Source organism: Ranitomeya variabilis, chromosome 3 (genome assembly GCF_051348905.1).
Source record: "Ranitomeya variabilis isolate aRanVar5 chromosome 3, aRanVar5.hap1, whole genome shotgun sequence".
Taxonomy (NCBI): domain Eukaryota; kingdom Metazoa; phylum Chordata; class Amphibia; order Anura; family Dendrobatidae; genus Ranitomeya; species Ranitomeya variabilis.
This window is the reverse complement of record NC_135234.1, coordinates 388,570,499-388,589,962: the sequence shown is the minus strand read 5'-3', so window position 1 is coordinate 388,589,962 and position 19,464 is coordinate 388,570,499. Positions and strand designations below refer to the sequence as shown.

At 38.8% G+C, this 19,464-nt stretch overlaps 1 protein-coding gene across 2 annotated transcripts in view; it reads left to right on the top strand.

Annotated features, from left to right (window-relative positions):
* The window catches only part of CSMD2 (CUB and Sushi multiple domains 2), a 1,405,803-nt gene that overhangs the window by 1,102,618 nt on the left and 283,721 nt on the right, over nucleotides 1-19,464 (top strand). For both annotated transcript variants that reach the window (XM_077296071.1, XM_077296070.1), the window contains 5 exons: nucleotides 5,284-5,472; nucleotides 7,520-7,689; nucleotides 8,099-8,255; nucleotides 14,205-14,396; nucleotides 16,239-16,365. In XM_077296071.1, the coding sequence (XP_077152186.1) occupies nucleotides 5,284-5,472; nucleotides 7,520-7,689; nucleotides 8,099-8,255; nucleotides 14,205-14,396; nucleotides 16,239-16,365 (835 nt within the window). The remainder of the gene's footprint in view (nucleotides 1-5,283; nucleotides 5,473-7,519; nucleotides 7,690-8,098; nucleotides 8,256-14,204; nucleotides 14,397-16,238; nucleotides 16,366-19,464) is intronic.

The window sequence follows — 19,464 nt, the reverse complement described above, 5'->3', positions numbered from 1 at the left end:
AAAGTTTGTACTTGTCGCTTTTTCACGTGCAATAAACGCATTTTTTCTTGAAGCATAAATTTTATCGCAAAGTGTGCAGTGATTATAGACTTCTACACCAGCAAAAGACATGACTCCCTAAACCATCACTGATTGTGGAAACTTCACACTAGACCTCAAGCGGCTTGAATTCTGTGCCTTTCCACTATTCCTCCAGACTCTGGGACCTTGATTTCCAAACGAAATGCAAAATTTACATTAATCTGAAACAACACCTTGGACCACTGAGCAACAGTCCAGTTCTTTTTCTCCTTTGCCCGGGTTAGATGCTTCTGGCATTGTCTATTGGTCATGAGTGGCTTGACAAGAAGAATGCGACACTTGTAGCCCTTTTACTGGATACATCTGTGTATGATGGCTCTTGAAGCAATGACTCCAGCAGCAGTCCACTTCTTGTGAATCTCCCTCAAATTTTTGAATGGCCTTTTCTTAAAACCCATGATTGTGTAGCCTACTGGAACAGACTAAGGGACCTTTTTAAATGCTTAGGAAGCCTTTGCAGGAGTTTTTTTGTTAATTATTCTAATTTACTGATATAATGACTTTTGGGTTTTCATTGGCTGTAAGCCATAATAAATAATAATAATAATAAATAATCTTTATTTTTATATAGCGCTAACATATTCCGCAGCACTTTACAGTTTGCACACATTATCATCACTGTCCCCGATGGGGCTCACAATCTAAATTCCCTATCAGTATGTCTTTGGAATGTGGGAGGAAACCGGAGTGCCCGGAGGAAACCCATGTAAAAACTCTTTGCAGATGTTGTCCTTGGTGGGGTTTGAACCCAGGACTCCAGCGCTGCAAGGCTGCAGTGCTATCCACTGTGCCACCGTGCTGCCCTAATCATCCATAATCATCAACATTAACAGAAATAAACACTTGAAATAGACCACTCTGTTTGTAATGACTATCTACTATATAATTGTCTAAGGGTCACTTCTATCTGTCTGTCTGTCTGTCTGTCATGGATATTCATTGGTTGCGGCCTCTGTCTGTCATGGAATCCAAGTCGCTGATTGGTCTCACCAGCTGCCTGTCATGGCTGCCGCGACCAATCAGCGACGGCCAAAGTCTGATTAGTCCCTCCCTCATCAGCATCAATAGTAAAAAGATCTAATGTTAAAAAAAAAAATCAAAAACCATTATATACTCACCTTCCGCCGCCTTTCCCGCACCTCGCAACGCTCCGGTGACCGTCATCACAGGTCCTGCGAGAAGGACCTTCCATGACATCACGGTCATGTGACCGCGATGTCATCACAGGTCCTGCGCTCATACCAACCCTGAGACCGGAAGCTGCCGTGTGCACCGCACACAGGGCCAGGACTTCAACGGGCCTTCGGAAGGTGAGTATATGTTTATTTTTTATTTTAAGTCTGTATAATACGTGGCTCTGTGCTGTATACTCAGTCGCTGTGCAATATACTACGTACGTGGCTGGGCAATATACTACGTGACTGGGCAATATACTACGTGGCTGGGCAATATACTACGTGGCTGGGCAATATACTACGTGGCTGGGCAATATACTATGTGGACATGCATATTCTAGAATACCCGATGTGTTAGAATCGGGCCACCATCTAGTATAATATATGAGTTTAATTTTTTGTATTGAAGAACTGAAATAAATTAACTTTTTGATCATATTTCATATTCTTTTGTGAGAAGCACTTGCATACACATAGTTCCTAGCGATGACTTTGCAGAGAGGAACTGGGGCGAGAATCTTATTGTCACGCACGCCGGAGGTCACTGGAATGGAAGTTCCAGAAGATCCCTGAATTCACTGCTCATAGAAGCGAGTCAAACGTATGGATATGGCCCATATTAATAAGTTATACACATCCCAGAGGGTGAGGTTTCCCTTTAAAAAGGCCGAAAATCTTTGTAATAGATATCTCTTACATCTCTGTAACCATATGCCATACTTTTAAAAGTAAAAAAGCAAAACACCCTAAGGAACTCTGGGAGTGAAGGAAGAGCAAAACTAGTCTCTTTTGACCTAGAGACAGGTCTTCTTTAATAGCCCACATAAATGATCCAGTCAGCCAACAAACATTTTGCTTGTTTGTCGGCTGATCCGCAGCTTGTGTACACACCAATGATTGAGAAGACACATTCTTATGAATGCTCATTTGCTGGTTATTGGTCTTCATAAAAAAGCTTTAAAAGTATTGTCTAAAGGTTTTATGTGGTTACAATTGCAAAGTAGTTGTAAAGCAATTTTGCTATTTACTTTGTATTAACAATTGTCTCCATACTCAGAAAAAAGAGATTTTTAATTCTATAGTGTACAGCTCATTGCACAGGTTGCCGGCCACCTTGCAGTTTTAGAATCGATGGTTACCTAAACAAAAAGTGAACAACATTCGCATGCCTGCTTTCTGAGCTCTGAAGATGTCCAGATCACTGGATCTGGCCAGCTTCAGTCACTCTGTGCTTCTCCATGATGCAGAGACAAAGTTGCCTCAACTAGCAGCATGGGAGAGTGCTGTGTTTGGACCAGCAGCGCAACTATGCCTCTGGTAGGATCTGTCAATGTTTAGGACCAAACTACCCCTTGCAAAGCAGGAGGCAGAGGTCGGGAGCAGTGTACTCTTATAGAAAGGAAGTTGAGACAATTCCTTTAACATCCTTTTAAAATTAAGGATTGTCTGAAGTAGACAATTACTTTAAGTAACAATATAGCAAGATAAGAGTTCTATTACATTTATTTAACATGACTCTTTGGCTTGTGACAAAGTCACTGGCAAAGTACTGGAGATATGTTTTACTGAGGTTATTAGCTTCTGATTTGAAACCCAGTCGTTTTTTCTCCAGCACACTAAGTGTTGAGAGGGGTTAATCAGCCATTTTAACCCTAGAACGCATACCCATAGAAATCTACACATTCACGCACATGGGGCCTTTTAGGCCTGTTTACAATTATCATGGAATAACTCAAATAAAAATACTTTTCAAAATTTATTTTACAATTGCAAGGTAAGGATGCATTCCAACTAGCGCTGGGGTCCGCCAGGAGGGGATCCATAATGGATCTAAGCTAAGGCTGGCGGAATCCTGGAGTTACCAGGAGGTCAGATCCATTATGGATCCCCTTCTGGCGAACCCCAGTTCTACTGGGAACACAGCCTAAGATGTGTATATTTCAAAACATAATTATGGGCATAAAACAGCAAAAAAGTAAGTAAACGGGCACGCCAAATATAGGCATTCTATATGCAATTTTTTTATGAAAACATTTTTTGGTTGTAGCAAACTTGGTGCAGGAATATTTATTTGTAACTTGACATATTCCCCCGACAATTCTCGCATATTATTTTTTCGGCTGAATGTTCCTTGCATACATTTTGTCCGCAAGTAGAACAGAAACGCTCCGATTTTCATTCCTTCTTTGCTGGACAAATATAGCAGCGCTTTCTTTTTTTTTCTCTTTGCTCTGGATGTTCCAGAAAGCGTATTCCACATCGGATCATTGCCTCCGTAATTTGCCTTGATAAGCAAATCTGTGTATCACATGTAAACCTAGTATAGGCCTAAAAGGCCCCAGGTCCGTGAATATGGGGTAGTCCCAAAAAATGTTGTTATACCGAAATGTCTGCAACATAAAAATATATGAATAACTGGAAATTACTAACAACTATATACCCGAGGATTACCTAGATTTTCAAAATTCTAACTAAAGTACTTTTACAGAAAATAGAAAACAAGTAACCTGGCAGGCCTGTGAGGCCCCAGGTAAGCATTCTAGGGTTAATGGGTTGGGTTATTGTGAACAACCATAGAGCCAATGGGAGGTCATTCACCAATTCTCCACCCCAGGGTGTGGTCTAGAATTTAAATAGTTGACCTTTGTTTTTATTTTTACTCAGGCCAGAATAGTTGTGTTTTGTTTTTGCCAGCTCTGTACTGGTTTATGCAGTATTCTTAATAAAACAGTGAAATATTTAAAGACACTATATTCCTGATTCTTCTAACCTAATGAATCGTCATGGATAATTTAGCTATTACTAAAGAAAGTTTTTTAAAAAAAATGGTGGTTCAGGAGCTTCAAAGCTTGCAAATCATTTGACCTTAAATAATAAGTAAAATTGTTTAAACTGATTAATATTGTTAATTAATTTATTTAATCTCCAGACCTACGGTTTTGACTATCCCTCAGAATATTTTGCTTTAGATTTAAGTATAACTCGAATGATACATTTCTACTTAATGTTTCAATAAAATTGTTTTTAAGTGCAGGAAAAAAATGTAAAACTGTCTGACAGATTAATAAAACAGTCTTGACCTTATGGTAATTCAATCTTAAAAAAAGATCCGCACAAGGAAATGGTTACTGAAGAGAAGTACATTGACTAAACTTGGCAGTCGACGTTGTGACATTGAGGTTGTGAATCCAGGTTAATGTGGTTGGACAGTGTAGCACTTCAGGAAAGGGCTTGTCACGGCATTCTACTTGACAAAGTTTTTTGCCTGAGGACTTAATTTAAGGGAAAGCATGAAATCATGTCTTGTATCTTGTACTTCTGAAATCTTTACCCCAAGCTCCTTGTTCACCTGGATGAGAACTATAAAAAGTAATGCAATTACGATACATACTGGCAGTTAAGGGGTTGACGACTAGATTCCTAGTAATCCTGATTTCAGCACTTGAGTGAGTGAGAAGGCAAGACCTCCAGTCGGCTCTGCTTGTCTCATCCTTCCTTGATGCTCAGACTTAATTTCCTTGTGACAAATACAAATGTTCTGCCAGAGGCTGTGTGTGTAACACTGCTGCTCTGTTTACACTGCATCCACTTCTCTAATCATGTGTCCCTGCCAGTTACAATGTATAATTTATTTTATAGGGCTGACAGCAATTGCTCCTTCCTAGAAATGTACAAGTTGTGCTTTTCAGCCTTAAGTCTAGTCATTTAAAGAAATGTTGTTCAGGTGAGGGCCGGGAATGAGGGTGTCCCTGAATGGGGAATATATCTGCAGAATACGGTACATCGTTCTCGTTAAAACAGAATAGCGTACTACAGATGTAACTTGAACTTTCTGTGGCTAAGTTGTTTACGGTGATCCCTTTCTGATTTAATGTAATGCTTTAGGTTTACCTGTACTTCTTTGAAACCAATAAAAAAAAAAACTTTAGGATGCAACACATCATTAATTTATTTACTGCAAAATAGTAATGCTTTCATTATTGTCAATTATGTATGGTTGTTTGCATCATATTGCTTGTTACTGCAGAGTATGATCTGGAGCCATGTGATGAGCCCGAGGTCCCGGCCTACAGCATCCGGAAGGGGCTACAATTTGGAGTTGGTGATTCGTTGACATTCTCCTGCTTCCCTGGATATCGTTTGGAAGGAGCTTCTCGCATCACCTGCCTGGGAGGTAGACGGCGTGTGTGGAGTTCGCCTCTCCCAAGGTGTGTTGGTAGGTGGTCCTGTGCTTTCATTTTTCATTTAGTTCCCTTATACATTAAGTTAAGATTGTCAATAGGCAAAAATCCCTTTTTTTACAGGAGTTTTTAACATCGGATAGGTTAGATTATATGAAGTTTGATGATTTCTGCATAGTATAGATTTTTGTGTTTTAGTTGCTTTATAACTGAGATATACAGTTGTAGTTGCTGTTTTTGCATTGTATGACATCTCACTGGTTTTCAACTCTCTGTTCCAAAAATGGTTCAATGTGCTAAAGTTGTCAGTACACCTATTGAAAGTCTTCATATGAATAGGAACATGGTTTTGCTGGACCTTTTATGGTCTGCTTGTTCAACAAGATTTGCAAAGTTGCCTCAAGCCGGTTTAGTTACTGCCTATTCTGCCCAGCGCCTGCCTATCATTATGCTGCTTAACCTCAGTAGAGCAGCTCCTCCTCTTCTGAGTTGCTCTGTCCACATGGCTTGACTGCATTTATCATGCTGATTGACAGTCAGCTCCCTGCAGCTATGCAGCAAGGTCTGGCCGTCAATCAGCATGACATCAGCAGCCATGCTTTGTCATCAGAGCAGAACAGAAGAGAAGCAGCTGCTCTGACTTGGCTTCAAAAGAAACCACAGAATCACTGGCAGGAGCAATTTGTGACCTCTCTGAGCCTGTAGATATCGGCAACAGGCAGGTAATTGGCAGTTACCTACCTGTAATTTCTTAGGCTCACAAAAAAAATAGTCACAGGTAACCCCTTTAACATAGAAGGATACATTTTATCTAGGCCAATAGCTGTATCTCTTTGGCGAAAGTTGCCTTATTTGTATGTTATTTATTTAGGTCTAAAAGATTGGTATTAAAGGCCAGAAATAGGCGTATGTATCTGGAAGTACTATGGATTAATAGCCAATAGTGCCAACATTGCACATATTAGGAAACGGTTACAGCAGAACAACGTTGATATTTACTATACCCATTAACACATATAAAGCATCTATATAATCCTGACCTTAAATCTGTAACTTGTGCAAAATAATATCGCTGCTATTATGAGAACAATGCAGCAGATAAAATAACTCAAGGAGTGGCCATTTTTTTTTTCCATTAAACATGTATCAAAAATCAGCATGCTTTATGATTGGGAGGGTTATATATATTTTTCTTTGAGCAATTCATATCTTGTGGGGATAGTTTGAGAATTGCCAACTTGACATTTACCAGTGCGATCCCCTGTGATAAACAGGCACCGTGATTAATGACTAAATTAGAACTGAAATGAAATGCAGCGCTGAAAAGTGCAATTTGCTTTCTATTACGACACAATTGATGGAATATACTGTGAGTTACTGCTGGTATAGGAAGAAATGATAATAACTTGTAATGTCAGGAAAGTTAACAAATAGGTTACTTTTCATAATAAAATGCAGTAATAAAATATAAACGACATAGTATATATCAGTCAGAAATGAGAAACATGGTAGCAACTTTTCCAGTAGAAACAAACTTTAGAAATGCAGAGTAACATTCCAGCATCAATAATGTGTGATACGCTCTTGGTTGAAAATTGCTTTGCAGTCTGTACTGCTCACATCAGAGGAGTTCAATGTCTCACTGAAGATAAAGTTGAACTGAGTTTCGCATTGGAAAAGCTTAAGTCGATCTATTGTGGTAGAGTAGTGAGGAGCAAGATGTCAGTGAGTTGATGGTAAAATGTCTGCGATTTTTACACCTAGAAACTCTGTGCATTTTCGTATTGTGCCTTCTATGAACATGATTTCTTGTAGTTTTATTTTTTTAAACTGCGTTGAGGGTGTAGAACACGCTGAAAGATATTCATGGTGTTTTGATTGTAAAAGTTTCAGGAAAATAGAAATATATACAGGATAAAATTATTTCTCGTGAATGCATATTTTAGATTAATTTACACATAGAAGCTAAATAAAGTTATCAATCCAAGAACATATATACAACAATACCCCACCCCCTCTATTATTATTAAAAGTCTAAGCCTGTTTTGTAGATCTTGACTCCTTGCCCCCTTCTTATTTCAGCTGAGTGTGGAGCATCAGTCACTGGAACACAGGGTGTCTTGTTGTCCCCCAACTACCCAGCCAACTACAGCAACCACCATGAGTGCATCTACTCCATCCAGAGCCAACCTGGAAAAGGTGTACAGCTGCGAGCTCGAACATTTGCCCTCACTCCTGGAGACTACCTTAAGGTCTGAGGTTTCCTAGTTTACATAATATATCTGTGTATTTTTAGTCCTTGCTTACTTAAGTTACAATTGGCAATTGCCACTTAATCACTAGTTTATTAGATCCTACTTATTTTAGGTCATATTAAACCTAAGGTCTCAGTCACATGTCAGTGATTTTCATCAGTGTTTGTAGGCCAAAACCAGTAGAACTTGCAGAGAAAATTTATAATTGAAAGATTGACACTTGTTCTGTGTTTTGGAAACACGCCTGGTTTTGGCCTACAAAAACTGATGTAATATTGATCAAAAATACTGGTGTGAATGAGGCCTAAATATCACCATGCCATGACTTAGTAACCAGTATGATGACTATCAAGCAATAAAATGCTATACTATGCACATTCATCTTGTGGTTTCTTCCATTATCTAGGTCTATGATGGGCACAATAATTCTGCTCGACTTCTCGGAAAGTTTAGCCTTTCAGAGATGCTTGGACGGAGTCTGAACAGCACTTCTAGCGCTTTGTGGTTGGAGTTTGTCACTGATGCAGAAAATACCAGTAAAGGATTTGAGCTGTATTATTCCAGTAAGTCTAATTATGAGGAAAATCATTTAATAAAGGTTTATTCTGCCTGAAACATGAATACAAAAAAAAGAAACCTAAAAATGTGTACTTCATAAGGTTGAGCACAGGAATTTTAATTTTTCATGGATGACGCAGTCTGTTAAGGACAAGGAGTTAAATTTAAGCAACGCTATAGCAACCTCATTTCTCTCTCAAAGTACCTAACATAATAATGTTTCAGAGACTTAATAACTACACCACTGCTTGGACTTTGAAACTTAATTACTGCAACCTTAAGAAATGTAATGAAGTGACACAAGGAGATGTCTACAATGTTCTCCGCTGCTGCAGCATCACAGACCAATGATAAAGGGACCTTGTTAGAGGCCTTATTAATTATGTACTTATTTACATACAAATATGAGACCTCAAATCCATTTAAAAGTGGTCAGTGGTATCTAGTACATATGGCTCTGGCTGTCCAGACTGCACATGTACTACTAATATACTCTCTAAATGGGTATCATATGTGATGACTAGTAAAACTGCAATAATTAGTTGCACATGGAGATGTTGTCTATACTCTGACAAATAAAGAACAATTTTCTCTCCCGCCTATATCTTTTTTTCTTAATATTCTTTATTTTGAGTTCATGTCTGGTTTCTGACACCAGAATGATGTACTACTTATATCCACATCTATTAACATTATTAATAATCATAACTGTCATTTTATTTCTAGGATTTGCTGAAAGGATTATTCTCAGAATTGCAAGTTATCTCCTACTTATAGGATAATGGATAGCTTACTGGTCACTGGTGGTCTGACTGACCGTTGGTGGTCCAATCTCTGCTTTATTTTATTTGGGATTACTGTTAATAATGGCCAAGTCCTGTACATGACTTTCTTCACGGTTATGGAGCACCAATCTTGGAATTGCTGATGGTTCCAGCAGTTGGTTCCACAGCAGTCAGTAAGTTATCATTGGTCAGATCAGTAGTCTCTGGCCAATGGACAGGAGGGATGCAAATCTGTTACTTTTTAGGATCCCTGAAGCAATATTTGATTAGCCAGGCTGGTGCGTAATCATAATTGCAGCATGATGCACAGATGACATCGCATCACCCTGTCAGATCAAAAACCATGTTGGGGATCCTGGAAGGTAAGAGGCTTTCATTCAATGGCCAAAGACTACTGACTTGGCCAATGGACCGGCATCCTGTGAATTTATCTGCTCAACTCTAAAGGTACCTTCACACTGAGCAACATTACAACGAGAACGACAACGATCCGTGACGTTGCAGCGTCCTGGATACCGATCTCGTTGTGTTTGACACGCAGCAGCGATCTGGATCCCGCTGTGATATCGCTGGTCGGAGCTAGAAGTCCAGAACTTTATTTGGTCGCCAGATCGGCGTGTATCGTTGTGTTTGACAGCAAAAGCAACGATGCCAGCAATCTTAAACATGGAGCTAACGACCTGTAAGAACGATAAGTGAGTCGCCGCTACGTCACTGGATCGCTCCTGCATCGTTCTGGAGCTGCTGTGTTTGACGTCTCTACAGCGACCTAAACAGCGACGCTGCAGCGATCGGCTCGTTGTCTATATCACTGCAGCGTCGCTGAGTGTGACGGTACCTTAATGGTGGATAACTTGCAATTCTGGGAATAACCAGTTAAGCAACAGTAAATATGTTTCCTACTCTTGGAAACCTTCTTCTTACTAACAGAATTAAGAAGGGATTCTCCAGTTGTAGATGACCCCTTTAATCACTTTTTTGTCTGTAGAGTTCAACCCATGAGAAGCTCAGCTTACCATATTTAAACACTGGGACCTCTGTCGATCTTCTGAGTATTCTTCTGTGTATTTTTGGGAACTTCTTTTGTAATTTTGCAGTTTCCCTGCATCGCCATCACAGGCAAAATTAAGGTGAATCTGTCAGCAGTATTTTGCTAAGTAAACTGCAGACACTGTCAGGTTGTCGCTGTTACACTGATTACAATGATACCTAGGTTTGATGAAATCATTCTTGTGGTTGTTGTTTAATCTGTATTTGCAGTTTTCAGGTAATGAGATACTCTGGCTACAGGGCTGCCTGAGGGCGGGTCTCTATTTCCTGCTCTGTTTTCATATTCATCCATACATGCTTATGACATGTCACTGAACCTTCAGTGACCTGACTCCTGTTTTACATACTGCATATATTTGTGGCGGCTTTGAAAAACAAAATTAACTACAGCAAAATGGCGCCTGCGGAAGCACGAGGGCAGTAGCATCTATCGCTTGTTGGTGGTAGCGCATGCACAGTAGCATCTATTGCTTGCCCATAGCCATTTGCTGGAGGAACAAAATGTTGCTGAAGGAAAAAAATTGACTGCAGTAAAATGGTGCTGGCAACGGCACTTGACCAGTAGCACCTATCGACAAGTGATAGATGCTACTGCGCATGCGCCCGCCGGTGTCACTCTGTGGTAGTGACATTTTTTTTTCAAAGCCACCACATATATATGCAGTATGTAATACAGGAGGCAGGTCACTGAGGGATCAGTGATCTGTTATAAGCCATACAGATAAGTATGTAATCAGAGCACCAAATAAAGCCCTGCCCACAGTCCGCCCCAAAGCACAAGAATCTCATTAACTGAATATTGTAAATACAGGTAAATACAGATTAAATAGCAACCACAAGATGGATTTCATCAACCAAGGTATCATTTTAATCAGTACAATGGCGCCAACCTGACACTGTCAGTAGTTTACTTATCAAAATCCTGCTGACAGGTTCACTTTAAGCTTTATACCGTTCTCATTTAAATCAACAGGCAGTCTGTAATGTGCAGCTGTTCTAGGCCTGCAGAGTAAGAGGTTCTGTTTATTCATATTTCCCTAATAATGTATCTGAATATTAGTTTTCTAAAACAAACAACCAGTTTAAGTGTTTTTATAAAATGTGTCATAGAGGAGGTTAGTAAGGTTGAATAACAAGTCTATAAACTCCAATTAATATTATTTCTCAGCCAGTTGATCCGCTGTAGGGTAATAGAATTTGTCAAATGTCAAATGCTCATATTATTAAAAAATTTCCATTTCTACTCCAGATATTTTTCAAGAAAGGCACTTCTTCAATTTATTCAGTAAATTGACCATCACACCATAATGTAGCATTGAGTTTCAAAGTCTCATTGCTGTTGCAATAAACAAACCATTGTTTAATAATGGTGAAACCTTCATTCCTCAATATGCTGAATATGCCTTCAGACATAGGGGATAATCTGCATTGTCCAGTCAGTCGCTAAAGTTAAACTTATTCTTTACTAATGTCCGAATTCTTTTTCAGCCCAGTTTTACCTAATATCCTACTTGTGGGTACATAATTGCATATCCTGAGAACATTTGTGTACATACAGTATCTCTTTATTTACCCTGTCTCCTCCCAAGAGTCCAGTATCTCTAAATCTTGATGTGATATTGTATTAGCCTATAAGTTGATTACCTTACAGAGCTTTGTCCAGTTTTGAATAATTCTACTCTGGAAGTTGTCTTCAAGGTCAACATTAAGTATTAAAAGTAAAAGGGCCCAATGCTGACCCCTGTGGTACAAACTGGTAACTTAACCAATCAGAACATGTTGCGTTAATAGCCACCCTCTATTTCCTATCACTTAGCAATTTATTAACCCTTTCATCCATTTTTTCCTTCACTGCCCACTATCCCATTTTGATGTATGAACCTGCTCAGATTACTGAGCCACATGAAACGTCTCTTTGAAAAGATTCAAATATTTTCTCATAATAGACATTACGTGCTCACTTTTTGACTCTATTAAATAATTTTAATTATTGGCATATGTTTCTGCAGATGAAGGAGAAGAAACAATTGTTAAATCAATCACTGTTGGAAAAAAAATTGAAATCATCAACAAAAAATATTCACATTAAGCACTATTATGATCATTGAGGCATGGACGTTATTAATAATAAACATTATTCTACATGAAGTCTGTTCTGAATTTTTCAAAAGCGGCTGACAGATCAGTTTTGCCTAAGAATGGCACCTGAATTTCAAACATTGTCTTTTTTTTTTGCCAATACAGATTTGTGATTTGCCACTAAATAACATTTAATTCAATAAATCACACTTCATGATTTACTTTGTTTAGGTGTTAGTGTTTTCTCTTAACTTTCCTCTACTGTAAGTTGATTTTATTTTAGTCACAAACACTGACTCCTATTTCTGCCTGTTCGTTTTTTTCATCTGTTTTGTGACATATTTGTTAATTTCAAGGCCTATTGCTTCGAGTGAATGCTTGCTGTTTGCGGGTTGTGGTATTCATTCCTGCCATGGTGGTCCCGAAAAAATTGTCACACAACATATTGTTCACTTTTGAAACTCAGATTGTACATTCCTGTTTTATCACCTTCTTATTGTGCTTACACTTGCACCAGAAATTAAAACATCTTTTACCATTTTCCATGTTGAAGGAGTTTTGAAATCCTTCCAATTGATTTAATTGACAAATCGTATGTTGGAACTGTTTTCCTTCATTTTGCCAAGTTCAGCAGCTAGTTAGTACGCACTCCCTTTTGCTTCCGACTAGTTATCATTTTTAGACTTTGACTAGACGATTTACTCTTTTTTTTCATCTTCTTGATATGGAAAACAAATGCCATCAGTTGATAAAAAAAAGACAGGAATACAATCTCTTAGTGTGCAGATTCCGTAATTTTTGCTAGGAGTCGTACTTTTACAGATCACTGTTTCTTCTAATCATATCAAGAGACTGACAGGCCTTTTGGTTAAAAAATGTTCTCCCAGATGCTGTAGCTAATTGTAAATGTCCATAGAAGAGACGAAGCAACCATTTGAGGTTTGTCTCATTACCGACCATCTTTTCAAGAAAATATTGGTACAAGCAGACATGTTGTCCTTTGTGCCGGTTACTAATAAGCAACCTCATTATGGGATCAAAATGTGTCAGATCACACAGCTCCTGTCACATTTCCTTCATCATATTTCCAATAAAGATTTTTACACACAATGCAGGCAAATAATACATGTTCCAAAATAATTCAATCCAGAAATAAAATAAAAAATGCACGAACGACCATCTGAAAAGATTAATTAAATAATTTACATAAGTTCAGTACCGGGTTCAAACAATTGCTTTGCAACTCAATCGCATTAAAGTCTTTTGCGCTTCCATTTAAGTTTGCCGCGAGTTTGAACAATATGTAAATATGTTATTTAACGTTAAAGTGTATAGTAATAAACTAAGAAATCACCCTATTAGGGAATAAACAAATGTCTGCTTAAATATACATTATTAACCTTAAAATTTATCTATTGAAGGAGCAAGAAAGTCTCAAATGTTCCAGATAAAATATTCATGTACTATACACTTCAAACCAAACTCTCAATTACTTGGGCTGCAAACTTCCTAGCAGATAATAATTAGCTGAAGTTGGGGCCTGCTCTTCAGGGTGACCTAGAATAGGTTGCCGCCATATTCTCCCATTAGCCATTCCTTTAGAAATTCCACCAAACTCCACCATAGGGATATTGCTCTTTATACGTTCACAACTAAATGCACACGTACATTATAATCCAGTAGCTAATTGCTTGTCAAAGGAAAGGCTGAGGGCCTGTTTCACCAGTGTTAAGATAGCAAGTGACCATGACTTATTACTGTCCGATGTATTATTTGTATCTGTGCTCGTATCACATGGTTTATCTGTGATTATAAATCACTCAGTATGTAATATGTATGCAATCTGCTACTGTCCCTCATGGCCGTCTCTGAAGGCATAGTGACACGACCGTCTTGCTTCTCCAACACTTCTTAATGCCTCTAAACCTGGCACTAATTGTAATTATCCACCAGCTGACAAAGTGACAGCTCGTAAGGCTGACTGGTCAATCCTGCAGCATTATCATGTCTTTCCTTAATGTCCTTGTCTTGACTCCGCAGGTTTTGAGTTGATTAAATGTGAGGACCCAGGGACACCGTTGTATGGATACAAGGACAAAGACGAGGGGCATTTTGCTGGAAGCTCTGTCTCTTTCAGCTGTGATCCCGGCTACAGCTTACGTGGCAGCCGCTCCTTGATGTGCTTGACTGGAGAGCGGAGAGTCTGGGATCAGCCTCTACCCTTGTGTATAGGTATGAAGTTTTATTTCTTTATGGAAAGAAATGTTGACATTTTGATATTCTTTTAGCATAGTTAAAGTACCAATACAGAGACGAGTTGGTCATACAGTACAATGCCGTATATTTATCAGCCCTTGTGCCAGTTGTCTAGCGCAAATACATGGTAATGGATGGAGCTCATACACTAAATGGATGAAAATACTTGAACACACCTCTAAATCAATGATTTTTTATTTAGTCCCATTGCCACAGGCATATAAAATCTACCTACCAGCTGTACAGTCAGGCTTTACATACATTTGTTAGAGAATGGCTCGTTTTAAAGAGCCCCCTGCCTTTGAACGTGGTTCTGTAATAGGCATTACTGTTGTAACAAGTCAGTTCATAAAATTAATTCCCACTTAAACATTCCTCTATCAACTTTGAATGATTTTAATGAAAAGTAGGAGCTTTTCAGAATCACTGCAACTCAGCTATGAAGTGACAGACCACGTAAAGTTACGGAGCGGGGTCACCGAGTGCTGAGCGCATAGTAAATAAATATTGCTAATGCTCTACTGATACATTAAATGCAGAATTTTGATCTTCCTCTGGCGTTAATATCAGTCCAAAAACAGTGAACTGGGAGCTTAATGACATGGATTTCTAAAACTGAGCAGCTGCATGCAAGCCTTACATTACCACGCACAATGCGAAGCACCAGATGCAGTGGTGTAAAGCTCATTGCCACTCGACTTTGGAGTACTGGGAACATGTTCTTTGGAGTGAAGGATCAATTCTCATGGTTTGACTGATGGATGAGTCTTGGTTTGGTGAAAGCCAGGATAAGATTACCTGCCAACTGTAAAGTTTGGTAGAGTTGAGATAATGCTATGGGGTTGTTTTTAAGGTGTTAGACTAGACCCTTTCCAGTGATTGGAAATCATAATGCTTCAGCATACCAAGACATTTTGGACAATTATATGCTTCTAACATTGTGGGAACCATTTAGAGAAGGCCTTTCTCTTTTCAACCATGACTGTGCCCAAGTGCACAAAGTACAACATGTCTATAAAGGCCTGTTAGAGCCCTGGTCTTAGCCCATCAAACACCTTTTTGAATGAACTTGGATAGAAATTCAGAGCTCAACCCTCTTGTCCAACATTAGTTCCTTACCTCACAAATGCTCTTCTGGATGAGTGGGAAGAATTCCCAAAGACACACCCCAATATGTTCCAGAAAGACTTCCCAGAAGAGTTAAAGCTGTTTTAGCTGTAAAAGAGAACTCCACTACTTATTAATGCCTATCGATATAGAACGTCATGTCATAAATGAGGCTTTAGGTGTCAATTTTAGGTGTCCTAATACTTTTGTCTGTATAGTGTACTTATAAAGCCCCTAACACTTATTCTAAAATATATCCCCATGTATGAGATTTGCATACTTCTGGTCACTTGTCAATTAGACTCATTCTGCTTCTCTCAATTCAGTATGTGACCAGAAGTATACCAAGCTCATACATGTAGTCAAATGACCATCCACTCACATGAGCAAAACTAGCACCTCAAATAAGTAAGGGCTTCTTCACACAAAAATACAAATCAGTGTTAGAGTTAAATCTCCAGCAGAATTTGTATGTATTGACCATAGATGACCCCCTGATTTTGTAAAAAGCTTGGCGCCTGTGTGGTCATCACATATAACACAACATGGACAGGCCCTTACCCAAGTGGTCTCTCCTTGTCATGTTCTTGTCCTTTAGTGTGACTGAAAGCAGAGATCTTGTACAAAGTGAGGAATTAATGTAGAAGGTAAACTAGTTAGTTGTATAACTTTTCAGTACAAAATATCCCATCTTTATGTTTTCCATTACAGCTGAGTGCGGAGGTGTTATCCATGGAGATAAAGTGGGCAGAGTATTGTCTCCTGGGTATCCTGCACCCTATGATCACAACCTTAATTGTGTGTGGGTTATTGAAGCAGATGCTGGCTGCACCATCGGGTAAGTAGACATTACACATATATTAATAAACCATAAGTTAAAAACAACAGCATGTGGCAATGAGAAGCAAATAAGGAAAGTTTTGGATGCGTCTCACTAAAAATGTAAAAAGAAGAACTTCACCGTCCTTTGTATTAAGACTTCTTTATTGTGCTGTCTATCGGCTGTCATACTGTTTGCCTAGCTCAGTAGATGACACTTGCATTGGAAAGTTAAAAACATTCATTTCTTCCCAAATAGAATAATGAGCCACTTGTTCAAGTGAAATAAAAAAATATGATTCAAATGGTGAATATTAGAACATGAAACTTTTTCATTATTTCTTTGTCGGACCCCGATCCTATTGCTGTTCCTACAAATGAATGTGGGTGGTGTGCCCGATATGGCAGATCATAGCGATATTATTAGAATCTGCTGCAGGTGCTTTAGCTTTATGAAAGCCATCCTAGCTAGAAGGCCGGCCCGTATTGCAACCACATTGACCTTTAACGGTTCTAACCTTTTTTATGGTAGGTTCCTATCAAACACCATGTTAAGTAGTGTGTCAAGTTGTCAGTACTTTCCAGTGCAGGCTGAATGTCCTTTACCCAAGCCTGCCAAGCTGCTGCTAAATTGTCTGAGATGTTTTATTGTTATTGGTTGTCGTAGTTATTTACTTTTCCAGTTTTACAAATGGAAAGTAGAAAAAGGCATTGTTGACCCAGAAGACTGAAAACATGCATGCCAATCAATGCCCTGACAGAACACCGAGCACATTTTATGCTATTACTAGAAGAAAAAAAAATTCTTGTTTCTTTGTGGAGCTTGCTTTTCCATTGTAAAATATATTCAGTGTTAACGATATTTACAAAAAAACTCAAGCTGCTGTGTATACTCAAGTGGACTTTGCAGCCGTTGGGAAGGATTTATGCCTCGTAAATCTGCACGAGCCATAAAATTGGTGTTCTATTCAAACAGTAGACTTTAGAAAATAAAATATTAAATGCCACAAATACATATTTGCTTATAAATATATACAACTACAATGGTTGGAAACCACAGCGTAGCAAGAAGCCCTGTGACACCTGTGTGGCCATCTCTGTACCTCAATGTAGTTGCTATGTTTTGTATACAAAATGAGGTAGATGTAGATAGTGTTTGATGCTCCGGTCATATTGGTCCAAGCACAGTCTGCTAATGCACAAACTGGCCACGGTTCTCCTGACCCGAGAGTGACAGCTTCATGTATTTCTATGGGATTGCCACCATCAGGTCGAGAGAGCTTTGGCCAGTCTGTGCATTGTGGTCTCGACTTGGACTAATTTGCACAGATATCAGAATGAGCCTTTAGGCCGGAGTTAGACGCAACGTATGAAAAATCGGTCCGATTCTCTCGCCTGAGAATTGCACAAATGTTCTCCGTATGGTCATCCATGTGTCATGCATTTGCAATGCGATGATGCAATTTTCTCGCACCTATGTATCTGTATGACATGCGTATGGCATTACATTTCTCACTGCTTTTCCCCATTGAATTTTATGGCTTAATGGGCTGAAATGAGGAAAGTATGTTCGTATTTCTCGCAAGTCACATGGATGGTCCGTGTGGTGTCCGATTTTTTTTTTCTCGCACCCATAGACTTGCATTGGTGAGACTTGGGCGATATACGCATACAATCGCAGCATGCTGCAATTTTACACGCACATAGAATACACCCGACAAAAAACACGGTGATGTGAGCTGCCCCTACAGATTAACACTGGTCCGAGTGCTATGCGATGTTTTCTCGCATAGCACTCATCCGTATTATACACTAGTGTGACTCTGGCCTTAGATGGAGTAAGTCATTCTGCAGCTTCTGTCATGTATTCACACAGTATTTAAGAAGACTTTTCACTGGATTTTTTATTTAAAAGTACCTCTTCCAATAGGTTGCTCCAAACTGATTCTGGAACAGTTTTTCTTTTTTTTTCTGTGCTCCTCCTTTCTAAAGTTATGCCCTACAAAAATAAAAATATTAAACGACATGAATACCACAGAACTTCACTGTGGGAGCAGCTGTGTACTGATTGTCCAGCATCAGAAGAGAAAAAAACAAACGCCCACAGAGAATCTTTTGTTTGTATATGCCCATTAAGTTGAGAAATGGGAAAATTTGCACCAATATTACCGGGGGCATAGCTTTGTTGTATATGCCCATTAAGTTGAGAAATGGGAAAATTTGCACCAATATTACCGGGGGCATAGCTTTGGAATGGAATGGCACAGAAGAAAAAGAAAAACTGTTCCAAAATCAATAGAGCTGCATCAATTGGGGAAGGTACTTGATTTAAATTTAATAAATCCATTGAAAGGTCCTGTTTAAGTAAGCTGATTGCAGGATTCCCTACTACTTGGACTCGCAGTGAAGTGCTCAATTACTTTGTTTCTTATTTGTTCCAAAATTTATTTGTAATGCAGCATGATGTCTAGCTTTTGAGGAACTTTTGGTCTACTTAATTTTGTCAGACAGGTGCTATTTAAGTGATTTCTTGATTGAGAACAGGTGTGGAAGTAACCAGGCCTGCGTGTGGCAAGGGAATTTTAACTCCGCTTCCCAAAGATGTGATAAACTACTGTTAATTTCCTTTTTAAGGGGGAAGGAGAGGTACAACCACTTTTTCACAAAGGGCCCTGTAGGTTTAGATTTCTTTTTCCCTTAATACTAAAGGCCTTAATTTAAAAACTGCATTTTGTGTTTTATTGTGTTATCTATGTCTAATATTTTAATTTGTTTAGTGATCTGAAACATTTAAGTGTGACAAACCTGCAAAAGAATCAGAAAGGAGGCAAACACTTTTTCACTGTAGATAAATATTTCTTTGGGAAATGGTATGATATTGATTCAAGAAAACTGAATCTTAATTTTAAAGTCAAATTTCTCTGGTTAATGAGTTCCCAACTTAATCATGACCTCTATCAGAATCGAAAGCATTGGTCCCAATTAAGATTCGAGTTAGCCATTTCCATTTCCCAAATAAAATTAAAAACCAGCATCACTTTTGACCATGGATTGTCTGCTTTTTCATGTTAACTACATCCACATGATTGAGGCTGAGCAGCACTAGTCTGCTAACATT